Consider the following 12,847-nt stretch of genomic DNA (forward strand, 5'->3'; position numbering starts at 1 on the left):
TTTATTGTGTTCCAGACTAGTTCATTTTGTCTGCTCATTCCTTTGTGTCATCACTTAAGATTTCATGTTTTTCCTGCATCCTTGTATCCCGTACTAAAAATATTTTTTTCTCATTATAGGAACAAACACTTTATAGCAATGATTAGAATATATTATTATGTTATTTAACACAATTCATGAAGGAAAAAAATCCCAAAGATTTTTTGGCCCCCATCCCCGGGCCCTGTAGTCACTATATGCTCTGCTGCATCACTTTGCACACTATTTCTTGTGCAATATATTTGTTATTGTATTGTTGCTGTCAAATAAACACATCAAAAAACGGAAGAAAAAGTACATCACCTTCCCCTTTAATGAAATAAATAAATATTCCTTATAAGGGCATACAAAGCGAGTCAAGTGCCACACCACACCCAATTATCCACCCACACCCACCTGTGAACTGTCCAGGCCAGGGGGCCGGCCCAGGAAATAGGTCATCGCCCTGACTACCTTGCCAAATGTTGTGTCCCTGTTGGAATCGGTTTCACCTAGTGGGTGCTGCCTACTAGATTTCCAGCCCAAGTAATAGAGTCTGTAATATCAAAATAATGTACCCCCCAGTGCCCCTCCCTCGCCCTTCCATTAATGTTGGTGGGTAAATGCCTTTATTTATTTTTTCCGGTTGTCATATAAAGTTAGCCTACACACTCTGAAACATAGAAGCTCGTCGCTAAAACTCGTTTACCACTTCTTAATTCCTAGTACAGGGAATCAAACTTTAATCCTCACGTGATTTTACCTTTTGTGGGCAGGCTGCCCGCAGCAGTGCATGTTGAAACCCTGGTTTCGGTTTACTGAAAACTGTTCAGTACTCCGATCCGGTCTACAGCCCACCTATAACTCTTGACTGTATCCGGTAGTTTGGCAAGATATATACACGCACACCAGTCGTTTCCGTATCAGTTCTAGACAGGATATGCAACCAGCAAAGTGAATTCATCCCAGTCAACGTGCAATCCAAAGGGTAACTGATTCCGACGGGATACTAGATTTAGCACAACACCCTGCTGCTGCTCCTCCTCCTCCATTGTGTTTGCTTCAAATTGCTTGGGGAGTGACGGGACATCGAAACAATCCAGCCATCGAAACTTTTCACTGTTGGTGGCCTATCCGGTATTTATTTGGAGTTGGGGATTTCTACTATTCTTTGTAAAGAAAGACCTCCACGAGCCCACCGCCGAATACAACAACATACACGAAGCACAGCAACAAGTTTACAGAATCAAACTTTGAGGTAAGTTCAGGGAGGAATTCGCTTGAAATTCCAGCCATTCCACCATTTTGAACTTTTCCAAGAAGAGTTTGGGTGGAATGCCTTTTGTTTTTTTATTTAATTTCACTATTTCACGTTAGGGCGCAAGACTATGTTTGTCTTGAGAGGTTGTTTTGACCAAATTGACATTTAAATAACCGCTTTAACCGTGAAATGACGCACGCTAAGAAGTTGGGCGAAGTTGTTGCTGCTGAAGGCTAAATTATCCCTTGTCAATGTACCATTTGCTCGACAGACATGACGTATTTATTTTCAACTGAAAAGTGTCCGATTTACACTTAAATTCAGTTAGTCATTCCAGTTGAAAGGTAGTTTTCCCGCAGTAATGCGATTGCCCGACGACGTAAAATAGCCACGGTATTACTATTAGCAGTGTTTGCTAAATTAGCATGCGTAGCTTGGGAGAGCAAAGTTAACTTAACGTGAGTTGTTTATAAGGGGAAATTGTGTCGTTCAGCAAAGTTTACCCAACAAACAAAGTGGTACCCTTCATTCAACCGGAAACATTTTTTTAATATAATATTGGCTTAACTGTTTTGTTTTACATGGGGAGTGAGTGTTTGTTGTTGAATGATAAATGTTCAGGTAGTAGTGGCACCACTAACTACCCCCCCCCCCCCCCCGCTTATTTCACTTAGACTTCATTACAATAGACTAAATAATGGTCTTTAAAATGTCTAAACATAACCCAATGAAACGCGTAGTGTAGTCAACCTGCGCTAGCTGTTATGAGGTCATCTCACTACGCTTCCAAAGTTCCAGGTCATCCTGGGATTAAAACACAGTCGGACATCGGCTTGGCATGAGACCAACAATGGCCTATTCCTCCTCCACTGATCTGGCAATGAGAGTTGGCCAGCTATTCTGCTGCTGCTGATAATTATGCCCTGTTATAAATCGAACCGCGTGATTTCATTATATATATATATATATATATATATATATATATATATACACACACACACACACAGGCTCTCTACCCCTGTTTATAGCGAGTCTCTCAAATCAGTGGACCAGGGCTACACATATTAGCGTGTCTGTATAGTACGTTCTTATTTTATGATCGGTTACTGGGACCAGACAAATATGAGTTACTTAATGGTAGTTTACATCAGCTGTGTGAGCAAGAGCAACATGAAAGTCTCCTGAGCTTGTGGTTTCAGTCCGTGACTGCCACGCCCTCCTCTATTTTTGACTTTTACTCTAGTGTAGTGGTTAGACTCGGAGCATATGCCTTTCATGCGGACGGTTGTGGGTTCGAACCCTGCCCGGGGTCGACGTCAGCAAGGGCAGGTTCCTAACGCCAAATCAAATGGGTTCAGATCTGAGCCAAGTCTTCCGAGGAGGCCCGTCTGAATTTAAGCCTGTCCTGGACAGGGTATGCGGACGTAAAAAAAAATCCACTTCCACTGGCAGATCTCTTTGGCTTTAGTCAATGCAAACCATATCTAAATTGCAATTTGAGTAGTGTATTCGTACAGTGCTACAAGGTAGACGACATTAGTATCAACATTAGGTTATTCGTTAAACATTTTCACACGTATCATTTGAATTTATATCTGGATTTGTTATTTTGAAGTATTTCTGTTAGCTTGACCTTGTACTAGTCTGTATAGGGTAAGAGCTAGCTCGCATGTTGCTGGCACATTTTAGCCTCTCAGATGAATCTGCTCGTCCCTCAGGGCTTGCTGGTTATCCGTGCCCCTCAATGCGTGATGGCTAATCAATAGAGCTGCAGTTGCTGCCTGAAAAGGAAAATCGAAATTAGGCCATAGTGTATTACTTAGCCGCAATTTGCAACTCTAGATTTTTTTTACAATTGGTTGAAATCTAGAGTTGCAATAACCTCCATCGACTTCCTATGCATTGTTTTGGTTTTGCATTGGTTTGTGACCTCCTGGTCTTAAATTACGTTAAACTCACCAACATTGCAGCTGTAGTCCAAGCTTGAATTATCCTCTTTCGATCTGGTGTCGCTTGTTTATCATAAAAGTCCCCCGTAAAGATGTTATGAGCTACTTTCTGTCCAAAATATTCCAAGAGTGACAATATCGAGCTGCCATTTTGATTTTTGCAACGTGCCATAAAACAAGATGTGAGGGGGAGTGCTTGTTTAATAGCGTCCCTCCCTCCCTAGGGCGTCGGCCTCTTCTTTGGGTGTCTTACCTGCGCAGGTAAGATTCTATTAAACAAGCGCTCCCCCTCACATCTTGTTTTATGGCACGTTGCAAAAATCAAAATGGCGGCTCGATATTGTCACTCTTGGAATATTTTGGACAGAAAGTAGCTCATAACATCTTTACGGGGGACTTTTATGATAAACAAGCGACACCAGATCGAAAGAGGATAATTCAAGCTTGGACTACAGCTGCAGTGTTGGTGAGTTTAACGTAATTTAAGACCAGGAGGTCACAAACCAATGCAAAACCAAAACAATGCATAGGAAGTCGATGGAGGTTATTGCAACTCTAGATTCAGCCAATTGTAAAAAAATCTAGAGTTGCAAATTGCGGCTAGTGTATTACTGTGCTCTGCTTATGACTGTCAATCAGAAAGTGTCTTGGTTAGGCAGCTCTGTCTCTAAAAAAAAAAAGAGGGGCCAAATATTATACATATTTACACCCTGTGACCCCAGCTTGTCCTAACAACTCTTTATTTACCTCCTCCTTGGATGAGGTAATCTGGGTTGGCCCTCATTTGCAACTAGGGAGATTACACCACCATAGACGCTTAGGAATGTAAATGAGAAGTGTGAACCCCGGGGGCGCCCGGTGGCTCACCTGGTAAGGGCACATGCATACCACAAAAATAAGGCTGAAGTCCTTCCCGCTGTTGGCCCACCTGAGGCTCTTTGCTGCATGCTCACACTGTCACAGTCTATCAAAATAAAGCAATTTAAAAAAAACAATGTTTGGCCTTGAAAAGCTTGAGGGGACTGCCTATTTTAATGTACAGGGTCATTTCTTATGACAACAAAGTCTGTGTTTTTTTTTTTAGAACATTACATTACGGTTTCATTTGAAAAATGTATTCGGTAGGCTCCAGACATCTGTCTCTTATCTGTGCCTGTTTTATCGTTTTATGTTCTCAGTCTTAACTCCCAGGATCTGTGACAAGTTGACAACATGACATCAACCATCAACACCGCCAACATTAACTTCAAGTGGGACCCAAAGAGTCTGGAGATCCGTACTTTGGCTGTAGAAAGGCTGCTGGAACCCCTTGTTACCCAGGTAATTCACAATGTGCCTCGAGATCTGTCCGTCTGTCTAGTTACAATAAATAAATATGGGTTAAATATAGATTACAATAAATGGCCATTGATACTTTTTTTTGGTTGGAGATTTAAGTCATAATCGATCACTTTGATGCCAGAAAAACATGGTGCAAAGTAACTTCAAACAACCAAGAATTATATATTTGAACAAACGGCCTCTTACAAAGTGATAGTTTATAATGCTACCCGTCTTGGGCTAGGCCACACGTTTGTTATGACAGGCTCCCTTCCCTTGCTGTGATTAGGGTAAGATTTGATAAGCAGTGCCAGTGTCTTCTCAAGCTTTCTGGAAGTCCTGGAAAAATGTTTTAACAATGTAGCCTTGCAGAGAATACAATGGAAGAACAGCTGATGCAAACTATAGCTATAGCTGGTGGAGCTGCCATTGCTTTGAATAATTAAATGATAAAGAGGAAAACATTCGTAATCTTTTGAGAAGAAAACTGATGGAATAAAATAAGCAATAATAACCTGAAGGCAAATAACTATGTGTATGGAATATAACTCGTATATTGAAGAGTTAATGTAACAGACACATATGTGATAACATGTAAAACAAGAATGGCACGCGTCATTAACAGCCAGGTGAAACAAGCGTTCTCTGTTGTGCATTCCCTCTATGATCTTTTTTTTGTTTGCCAGGAACGTGTATGTTTCTCTGTCACAACCTCCCGGCTGTTGGTTTTGTTCGTTTGCGTAGTTCTTTTGTTGGTGCAATCACTGTGTTTTGGCAAAAAGAAAAATGGCGTTGGTATATAAAGCCTATATCATGCAATACTTGTGCATTGGGTAGGTCATTACATGAATCAGATTTACTCCATGCTTGGGGAGGGAGATTTATTTCACTATGCTAGTAATTCTGGTTTGTCCTGTAACATTAACCCCTTTTGACCTGAGATCAGATTCTAAAAAATGTCTTCTGCATCCTGACAGTTTTCTGAAAAAGCTATGTTTCTATGTCAGTCATTCTTCGATAAAAAAAAATAGCAGACCTACAAGCTCTTTTGCGCGCCACTCGGTGGCGCGCTATGAGCTTGTAGATCTGCTATTTTTCAATAGCTAAAGCATAACACGATGCTAACACCAAAAGGGTTTCCCGCCCCAAAATGGTTTAACACCAAACATTGCGTTGATGAGAGCCACCGGAGTAGCCATCATCTGGGTGAAGGTAGCCATCATCTGGGTGAAGCTGTAAAAGCAATTTCTGCATCCCCTGTCACCAAAAAATGACTCCTCATTTGCTAACTCGTAAGATGTGTCTTAACATTTTGTACAGGCAGGTGTAACATGGCTGTTATTTAATGGACAGTAAGTAGCCTTGCCGAGCCATGAGGCCCATAGGGGCAGGAGCCTATCTCCTGTTTCTGTAGTGTGAGGCAGCTTGATGTACAAGTACACTCCCTGGACATGACGCTAGTATGTCGCAGGGACTTACCCCCAATCCAACCCTTGATGCTGAGTGTCAAGCAGGGAGGCACTGGGTCCCATTTTCACATTCTTTGGTATGACCCGGCCTCCCAGTCTCAGGGCGGACACTCTAACCACAAGGCCACTGAGCTGGTATTTTTTTATTTAATGGACAGTAGCTGTTAAAAATAAATCATATCGCTCAATCCAGCATTCTTTTCTCTCTTAAAGGTTACCACCCTGGTCAACTCGAGCAACAAAGGCCCGTCCAACAAGAAGAAGGGACGCTCCAAGAAGGCTCATGTTTTGGCCGCCTCGGTCGAGACGGCCACGGCAAACTTCCTGGATAAAGGGGAGAAGATTGCGAAAGAGAGCCAGTTCCTGAAGGACGAGCTGACTGCTGCCGTGGAGGATGTCCGCAAGCAAGGTATATTATGGAAAACCCATATTGCAATAGTGTGCGTGTGTGTTTTCAGGCCTGTACAGGCTGCTCCCAGGGCTGTTAAATTAATCATAGACTGTGTATACACTGTCTACACCCCAATGGTAGATCTTAACCCATTCTGACCTGAGATCAGATTCTAAAAATGTCTTCTGCATCCTGACCAGTTTTCTGAAAAAGCTATGTTTCTATGTCAGTCGTTCTTCCTATTTTTCAAAAATAGCAGACCTACAAGCTCGTAGCGCGCCACTCGGTGGCGCGCTATGAGCTTGTAGATCTGCTATTTTTCAATGGCTAAAGCATGACATAATGCCAACGCCAAAAGGGGTCCCCACCCAAAATGGGTTAAATGGGAATAATCACGGTTATGAGACGACGACATTTCCTTTGAGAACAGAGAGCCTAATTATTAATTAGAAGTTTTGTTGTGAATGATTATGTGTATGCTTACGGTAACCATGTCACCCCTGGTGCATTGTCTGTGTTCGGCATTAGGTTGCCCAGAGGCGTCTGGTCTTGCACCACCAACACCTATTAATTTGTCTAGTAGTCGATTGGACATTCATATTCTTGTGTTTTTCACTTAAACAAAAAAGAAACGTCAGGATGCATGTTAATCGGGGGATTTATGTCATCAAGATTTGTAGCTCCTCATGTCTGTTTTTGAGATATGCACTTTTAATAATAGACTGACACTGATGAATATTGAACGAGACATTCTGCTGGGAACTTGTGTACCTTCCTCCACCATTTGCCAGTTAGCAGTCCAGCTTTGTTATATATATATTTCTTCATGTACTTTCTTTTGATATCAAGAATAATCCTGTATTGAGCTGTTGCCAAGGAAATGAATAAGGGCAAGGCAAAGTGTGCAGATCTGTGTCATTGATTTCAAATATATTTAAATGGCTATATACACACCTGCCTGCTGAGATTCAACTGACGCACATTACATCTCACATTTAATTTCATGCCACCCGTGACTTCCAAGATGGGAATCTGCATTCAAATTACCATTTGTCTCCCCATCTAGCGGGCGTGCGCGCACACATAAATTCACTCTCTCAAATCCTCCCAATGCTCATCATATGCGGATGTCTTTTTGACCCACTAGACCAGTGGGTTTAGGAGCCATGACTCAGGGGGATTGCTATTATGAAGTGAAGGTGAAGTGATTGTCAGCGTTTAGTCTCTCCTCTATTCCCTCTCAGACAGCCAGCAATTTAAATGCCAGTATGTGTGTGATGTGGTTGGAGTTTACACACACACACCCTGATGCTCGTCATATCAGGATGTCTTGACACCCCTGTAGACTAGTGAGTTTAGGGTCGACTGGAGTGTGGCTGTTAACCCATTTTGACCTGAGATCAGATTCTATAAATGTCTTCTACATCCTGCCAGTTTTCTAAAAAGCTGTGTTTCTATGTCAGTCTTTGATTTTTCAAAAATAGCAGACCTACAAGCTCGTATGAGTTTGTAGATCTGCTATTTTTCAATAGCTAAAGCACAGCATAATGCTAACACCAAAGGGGTTCCCGCCCAAAATGGGTTAACTTTGTCAGTGTCTGACTCTCCACCTCCCCAGACAATTTATTTAGATGCCCGTACGTGTCTGGACTGAGTTTGGAGGCTGGTCACGGTGTCAAGAAATGGCCTGCATTGTGTTCAATGTCCGGGAATGTCACAGTAGCTTTGGTCATGCTGTCATTGGACAGGAATCCCGTGTCTGTTGTTTAGCCGCTGCCTCGGCCTTGGCTGTCAGTTGTGCCACGCTGCTCAGCCAAGCGTGCCCGGACTGATAATGCTGCCATTGAGCAGGGCTAAACCCTCCCATGGATTCAGAGGGCATTTTCCACCCAGCTGTGGCTTAACCAGCTGTTTTAAATGGGCAAGGGAAAAAAAAGGCTGATATAATCGTTAGGGGAGGGTTACATTATGATAAAGCCTTGCATGTTAGGAGGCTGCTAGAATGTTGTTTCCTCTCTAGACATATTGTATTGGCATTTCTAGCTCCTGTCAACACTCCTTTCCCTGGAGGCTGGAGAATTGTATTCATCTATCCATCCCTTTAAAATCTCTGTGAAATGGCATTCGGAGCGAATTTTGCATTGACATTTTTCCACGTGACGCAGAAATGTAAATATCAAGGTGCGAGCGGGACTTTATTTCATTGACATGACTGATTATGATGACACCTGACAAACAAAACAAATACAACTTTGTTTCAATGACGGGCGGTGCTTGCTGTCAGGGAAAGGAAAGGCCCATACCCTATTGCATAGTCGGGAACATACTATATATATCCCATTCTGACCTGAGATCAGATTCATACGAGGTTTCCACTGGACACACACTGGTCTGATGAACCCATTCTGACCTGAGATCAGATTCTAAAAATGTCAGTCGTTCTTCGATTTTTTCAAAAATAGCAGAGCTACAAGCTCATATCGCGCCACTCGGTGGCGCGATATGAGCTTGTAGATCTGCTATTTTTCAATAGCTAAAGCATAACATGATGCCAACACCAAAATGGGTGCCCGGTCAGAATGGGATATATACTAAAAGTGTGTGTGTGTGTATACAACTCATCGCTCTGCAACGTGTTCTTATAAATCTGTTACACACATGGCAGTGGCCACTTTCTCTTTGATCTCCTAGTGCGTCAAATGCTCCTTCAATTGTTGAACCTGTATTCAGATCGAATGGACTTTGATTGCAATCAATGTGTGCACATTTGTGACCCTAGCCCAGGCTCCTAATTAAAACGATGCACTCCCCCAAATAACAAGGAATCGCCTGCAATGTCACTGCACCGGCTTGGCGCTTGTCTTAATCGAATCCCAAAGCGTAGCACTGTGATCACACCAGATTACACATCATTTTCAGACCAACATAACCCCACGTGCGAAATCGTTTTAACACTTGGTATTTAGACAATGCAGGCTTAAAAAGGGACACTTCACCCCTTTTGCAACCAGATCTTCTTTTAATGATGTTTGGGAGACCGGAAACGCTTTCCTGGGGTTTATATGTGGCTAATATGTTTTTTAGATATTTAAGTGTCCGTGGACACTTGTCTCACTTCCTTCCTAAACTACAAGTTGTCTCAGTAAGACAGCCCTCTCCCTCTCGACGAGGTGGAGTGAGTGTACCAAGCATTATGGTAATTGGGAAGGAAGTGAGACCAGTGTTGGGCCTGTGGTCTTTTTGGGGGACTGAACACTACAAGTTTCTATTGGGACTACATTAAAATCCATTTTATGAGAGTGCAGATTGAGTTATAAATTTGTTTTTAAGAAATTAAATTACAGCTATGATTACTGGAAATTACAACTAATAAATCTCCATTGAAATACTGGCTTATAGATACAAGGAGATGCTGGCCCTAAGACACCAATGCTTAAACTCTGAAGCATCTATTTTTGACTTCGTGGTGATCAGTAGGCAAGACATGTAATCACAATGCTAACGACAGTGCTGTCTGTCTATCCACTTTGCCGCTATTTATTTGCTTAATATCACATCTTCATGTCGTACTCCGTCTCCTCCTCTGTCTGCAACATTTCCGACCTCCACCCCTAATGCTTTATTTATAGTCCCATCGAATTTCATTGCTGCACAACACTGAAAATGGGGCCCCAATCTTCTGCCGGCACAAATGCAGTGCGACGTCGTGTCGTGATTGCAGGTCTGCTTATGTTCGGCCACGTGACACCGTTTGTATACGACAAAGGATAACGCATGTACTGTAGTGTATATAAGTGTGTGTCTGTTGTTGTTGTCCCTTCTGGTTATGCGGCTCATTGTGTGATATACATTTTAATCATGTCATCGTGCACTTGGGTCGGCCCGCAGGTGAGGTGCTGGGGCCGGATGGAAGTTTATTATTAAAGCAGCAGCGATCACTATCTGGCCATGTTGAAAATGCCTTATTGATCTGAAATCACCAGGGGGAATAGCGGGTCTGTGGTGGTGGTGGGCGTGTGCTTTTCAGATGCATGTGGTCTATCATTGGGCACAAACCAAGCATGGTTCACAATCTAACACAATCTCTTTAGTGCAGATTAAGTAGTGTGCCTGGCTGCCGTGGGGTTGTGTTTTGTGTTGTCGTCGAACCACTACTTGAATCTGAATGCCCCCGCAGGCCCCCCCCCCCCCCCACAGTCAAAGATGGTAAAACACTTTCATCTCGTATTAGAAGGTTGGAAATTAATGTTTTAAAAATGGCTGCACAATGTATCACAATGGATCATGTCTCCCGGATATTTTCATTTTTCAGAGTGTTGAATTAATAGATTTCTTTATGACATTTTGTTGGCCATGTGCAGTGTGCCCTAATAGGAAAATCTAGTGTATATATATATATATATATATATATAAATGGGAGTCGAGATAATGGCACACTGTCTTATGTTAATGTGTTATCAGTTGCTATGGTGAGAATGCACCCAGCGCAATAAATAATGAGTCTGAGCAGTGTTACTTACTTTTTCATTCTCTACGGAGCAATAGATCCATTTGACAAGCCAGATTAGTCGGTTGGTCAAACTCCCGTCTCTGACTTTGGGAGACCGTGATTTGTGTTTCACTAATGTAGACTGAGCTGGCATAGGAATCGCATTATTTAAAAGTTGAAATTTTGGCAGTAAAAACTCCCCTCACACTGGCTCACCCCCCCCCCCCCCCCCAGCAAAACTGTTTTGGTGTTTACTGTCTACTTGATAATGCGAGGCTACAAACCTCATTTGTGTGCCCAGTCAACTGTGTTGGCGTAGCCAGTGTAGGACAAAGCTTGTTGCCGGATGACCCAGACAGGAAGGCTTTGTCATGCCTTTGACCTCTTTTTTTTTTGGTGCGGGTGGGGGGGTTATGTTTGTGTATGCTAGTGGTACTGGTCACTGTGTGTGTGTGTGTAGTACTCTCAAACACTATCTGTACAGGGCAAATGTGTCAGACTACCCCTCCCTCACGTAGTCTGTCTTCTCAAATGAAGTGAAGTGCAATTAACTTGTAGCCTGCAACCAGCTGTTGGCTGCCCACATTGTGCAGTCCCTTGTGAGCTGCATCAGGCTGCATGACCAAACACCCCCCCCCCAAATGTTCTGTTCTTGGATTAATGACTCGGGATAGAGATGACTCTTGCGTTACTCTTGCACATGGACTACAGGGACGTACATGACTAGCACCAGGATAGTTTGCTGCTTGGGTATAACTGCTGTGAATGTTTTACTGCTGACTGTTGCTCATTATATGCTTTTTGCCGTTGATGGACTGTACACTTAGTTATTATCCATGTACATTACTTTAACACAATCTATGCCAAGCTCGAGAAATCTCACGTTTAGGTGTTTAACCCTCCTGTGCCAAATCGCGAGAACACGAGAGTATTAATCTAGAATTAATACGCTTAGTTAAATTGACTGCCGGTCGCTTCCCCCGTCGCCTGGCAACGTTGTGACGCCATTGAAATCCCCAAACTCTGTGCGGTCTTAGCAGCGTTTTCCATAGAATTGAGGCTCGGATGTGATATTAGGTGAGGGACGATGTTAAGAGCTTAATAAAGAACTCTAGCGACCTCCCGATTAGCGTTTCTGAGGCTAGAGGCCCCCGGCTATTGATTTCAATAGAAGTTGCTCACTGGCGTTTTGAAGCGCCGCAAGCCTGTTCCAGATAACCAACCTTGTGAAGTGACTGACTGGATGTTTTAGTTACCCCATACCTCAGCACATTAACCCATCTGACCTGATTCAAAAAATGTCTTCTACATCCTGACAGTTTTCTGAAAAAAGCTATGTTTCTATGTCAGTCGTTCTTCGATTTTTCAAAAATGGCAGACCTACAAGCTCATAGCGCGCCACGTGGCGCGCTATGAGCTTGTAGATCTGCTATTTTTCAATGGCTAAAGCATAACGTAATGCCAACACCAAAAGGGCTTCCCACCCAAAATGGGTTAATGGAAATATGGCAAGACCTAAGGAACAGTAGAGCGTGTGAAGTGACTTAAGATCTAGAACCTGATTTGCTTTATTTATGACTGCTATACTTCTAGCTACTTTGTATTTTACGTTTATGCGTTTTCGATCACTATAGCGACCCCATCTAGCTGAATATGTACCTGTGTATTTACCAAATAGCATAAACTAAATCTTGCTCACATTTAAAGATTTTTTCCCAATCAAACCATAATTTTAATTTGCTTAATTAGTCATTGATGTCGACCTGTACATTTGTCCAAAAAGTACTAGTGACAGCAGCTGTGATACTTTGACCGAGAAATGTGAAGTGAATTATGACATATGAAATATTGTGGCTCTTCATAGCAAAACCTCACATTGTGACGTGTTGAACTTGTGACCATGTAGTACAGCTTTGTACTTTCTGTATATGACTTGTTAACCCATTCTGA

The 12,847-nt window shown here is 42.6% G+C and overlaps 1 protein-coding gene across 1 annotated transcript in view; it reads left to right on the plus strand.

Annotated features, from left to right (window-relative positions):
- The first annotated feature begins 1,084 nt into the window (after positions 1-1,084).
- ctnna1 (catenin (cadherin-associated protein), alpha 1) overlaps positions 1,085-12,847 on the plus strand; it is a 148,866-nt gene continuing 137,103 nt past the window's right edge. The window contains exons 1-3 of the mRNA XM_080774023.1: positions 1,085-1,276; positions 4,407-4,548; positions 6,231-6,426. Coding sequence (XP_080630149.1) covers positions 4,441-4,548; positions 6,231-6,426 — 304 coding nt within the window. The 5' untranslated portion in view covers positions 1,085-1,276; positions 4,407-4,440. The remainder of the gene's footprint in view (positions 1,277-4,406; positions 4,549-6,230; positions 6,427-12,847) is intronic.

The sequence above is a fragment of the Protomyctophum bolini genome, assembly GCF_963924005.1.
Source record: "Protomyctophum bolini genome assembly, chromosome: 10".
In the NCBI taxonomy this organism is placed as follows: Eukaryota; Metazoa; Chordata; class Actinopteri; order Myctophiformes; family Myctophidae; genus Protomyctophum; species Protomyctophum bolini.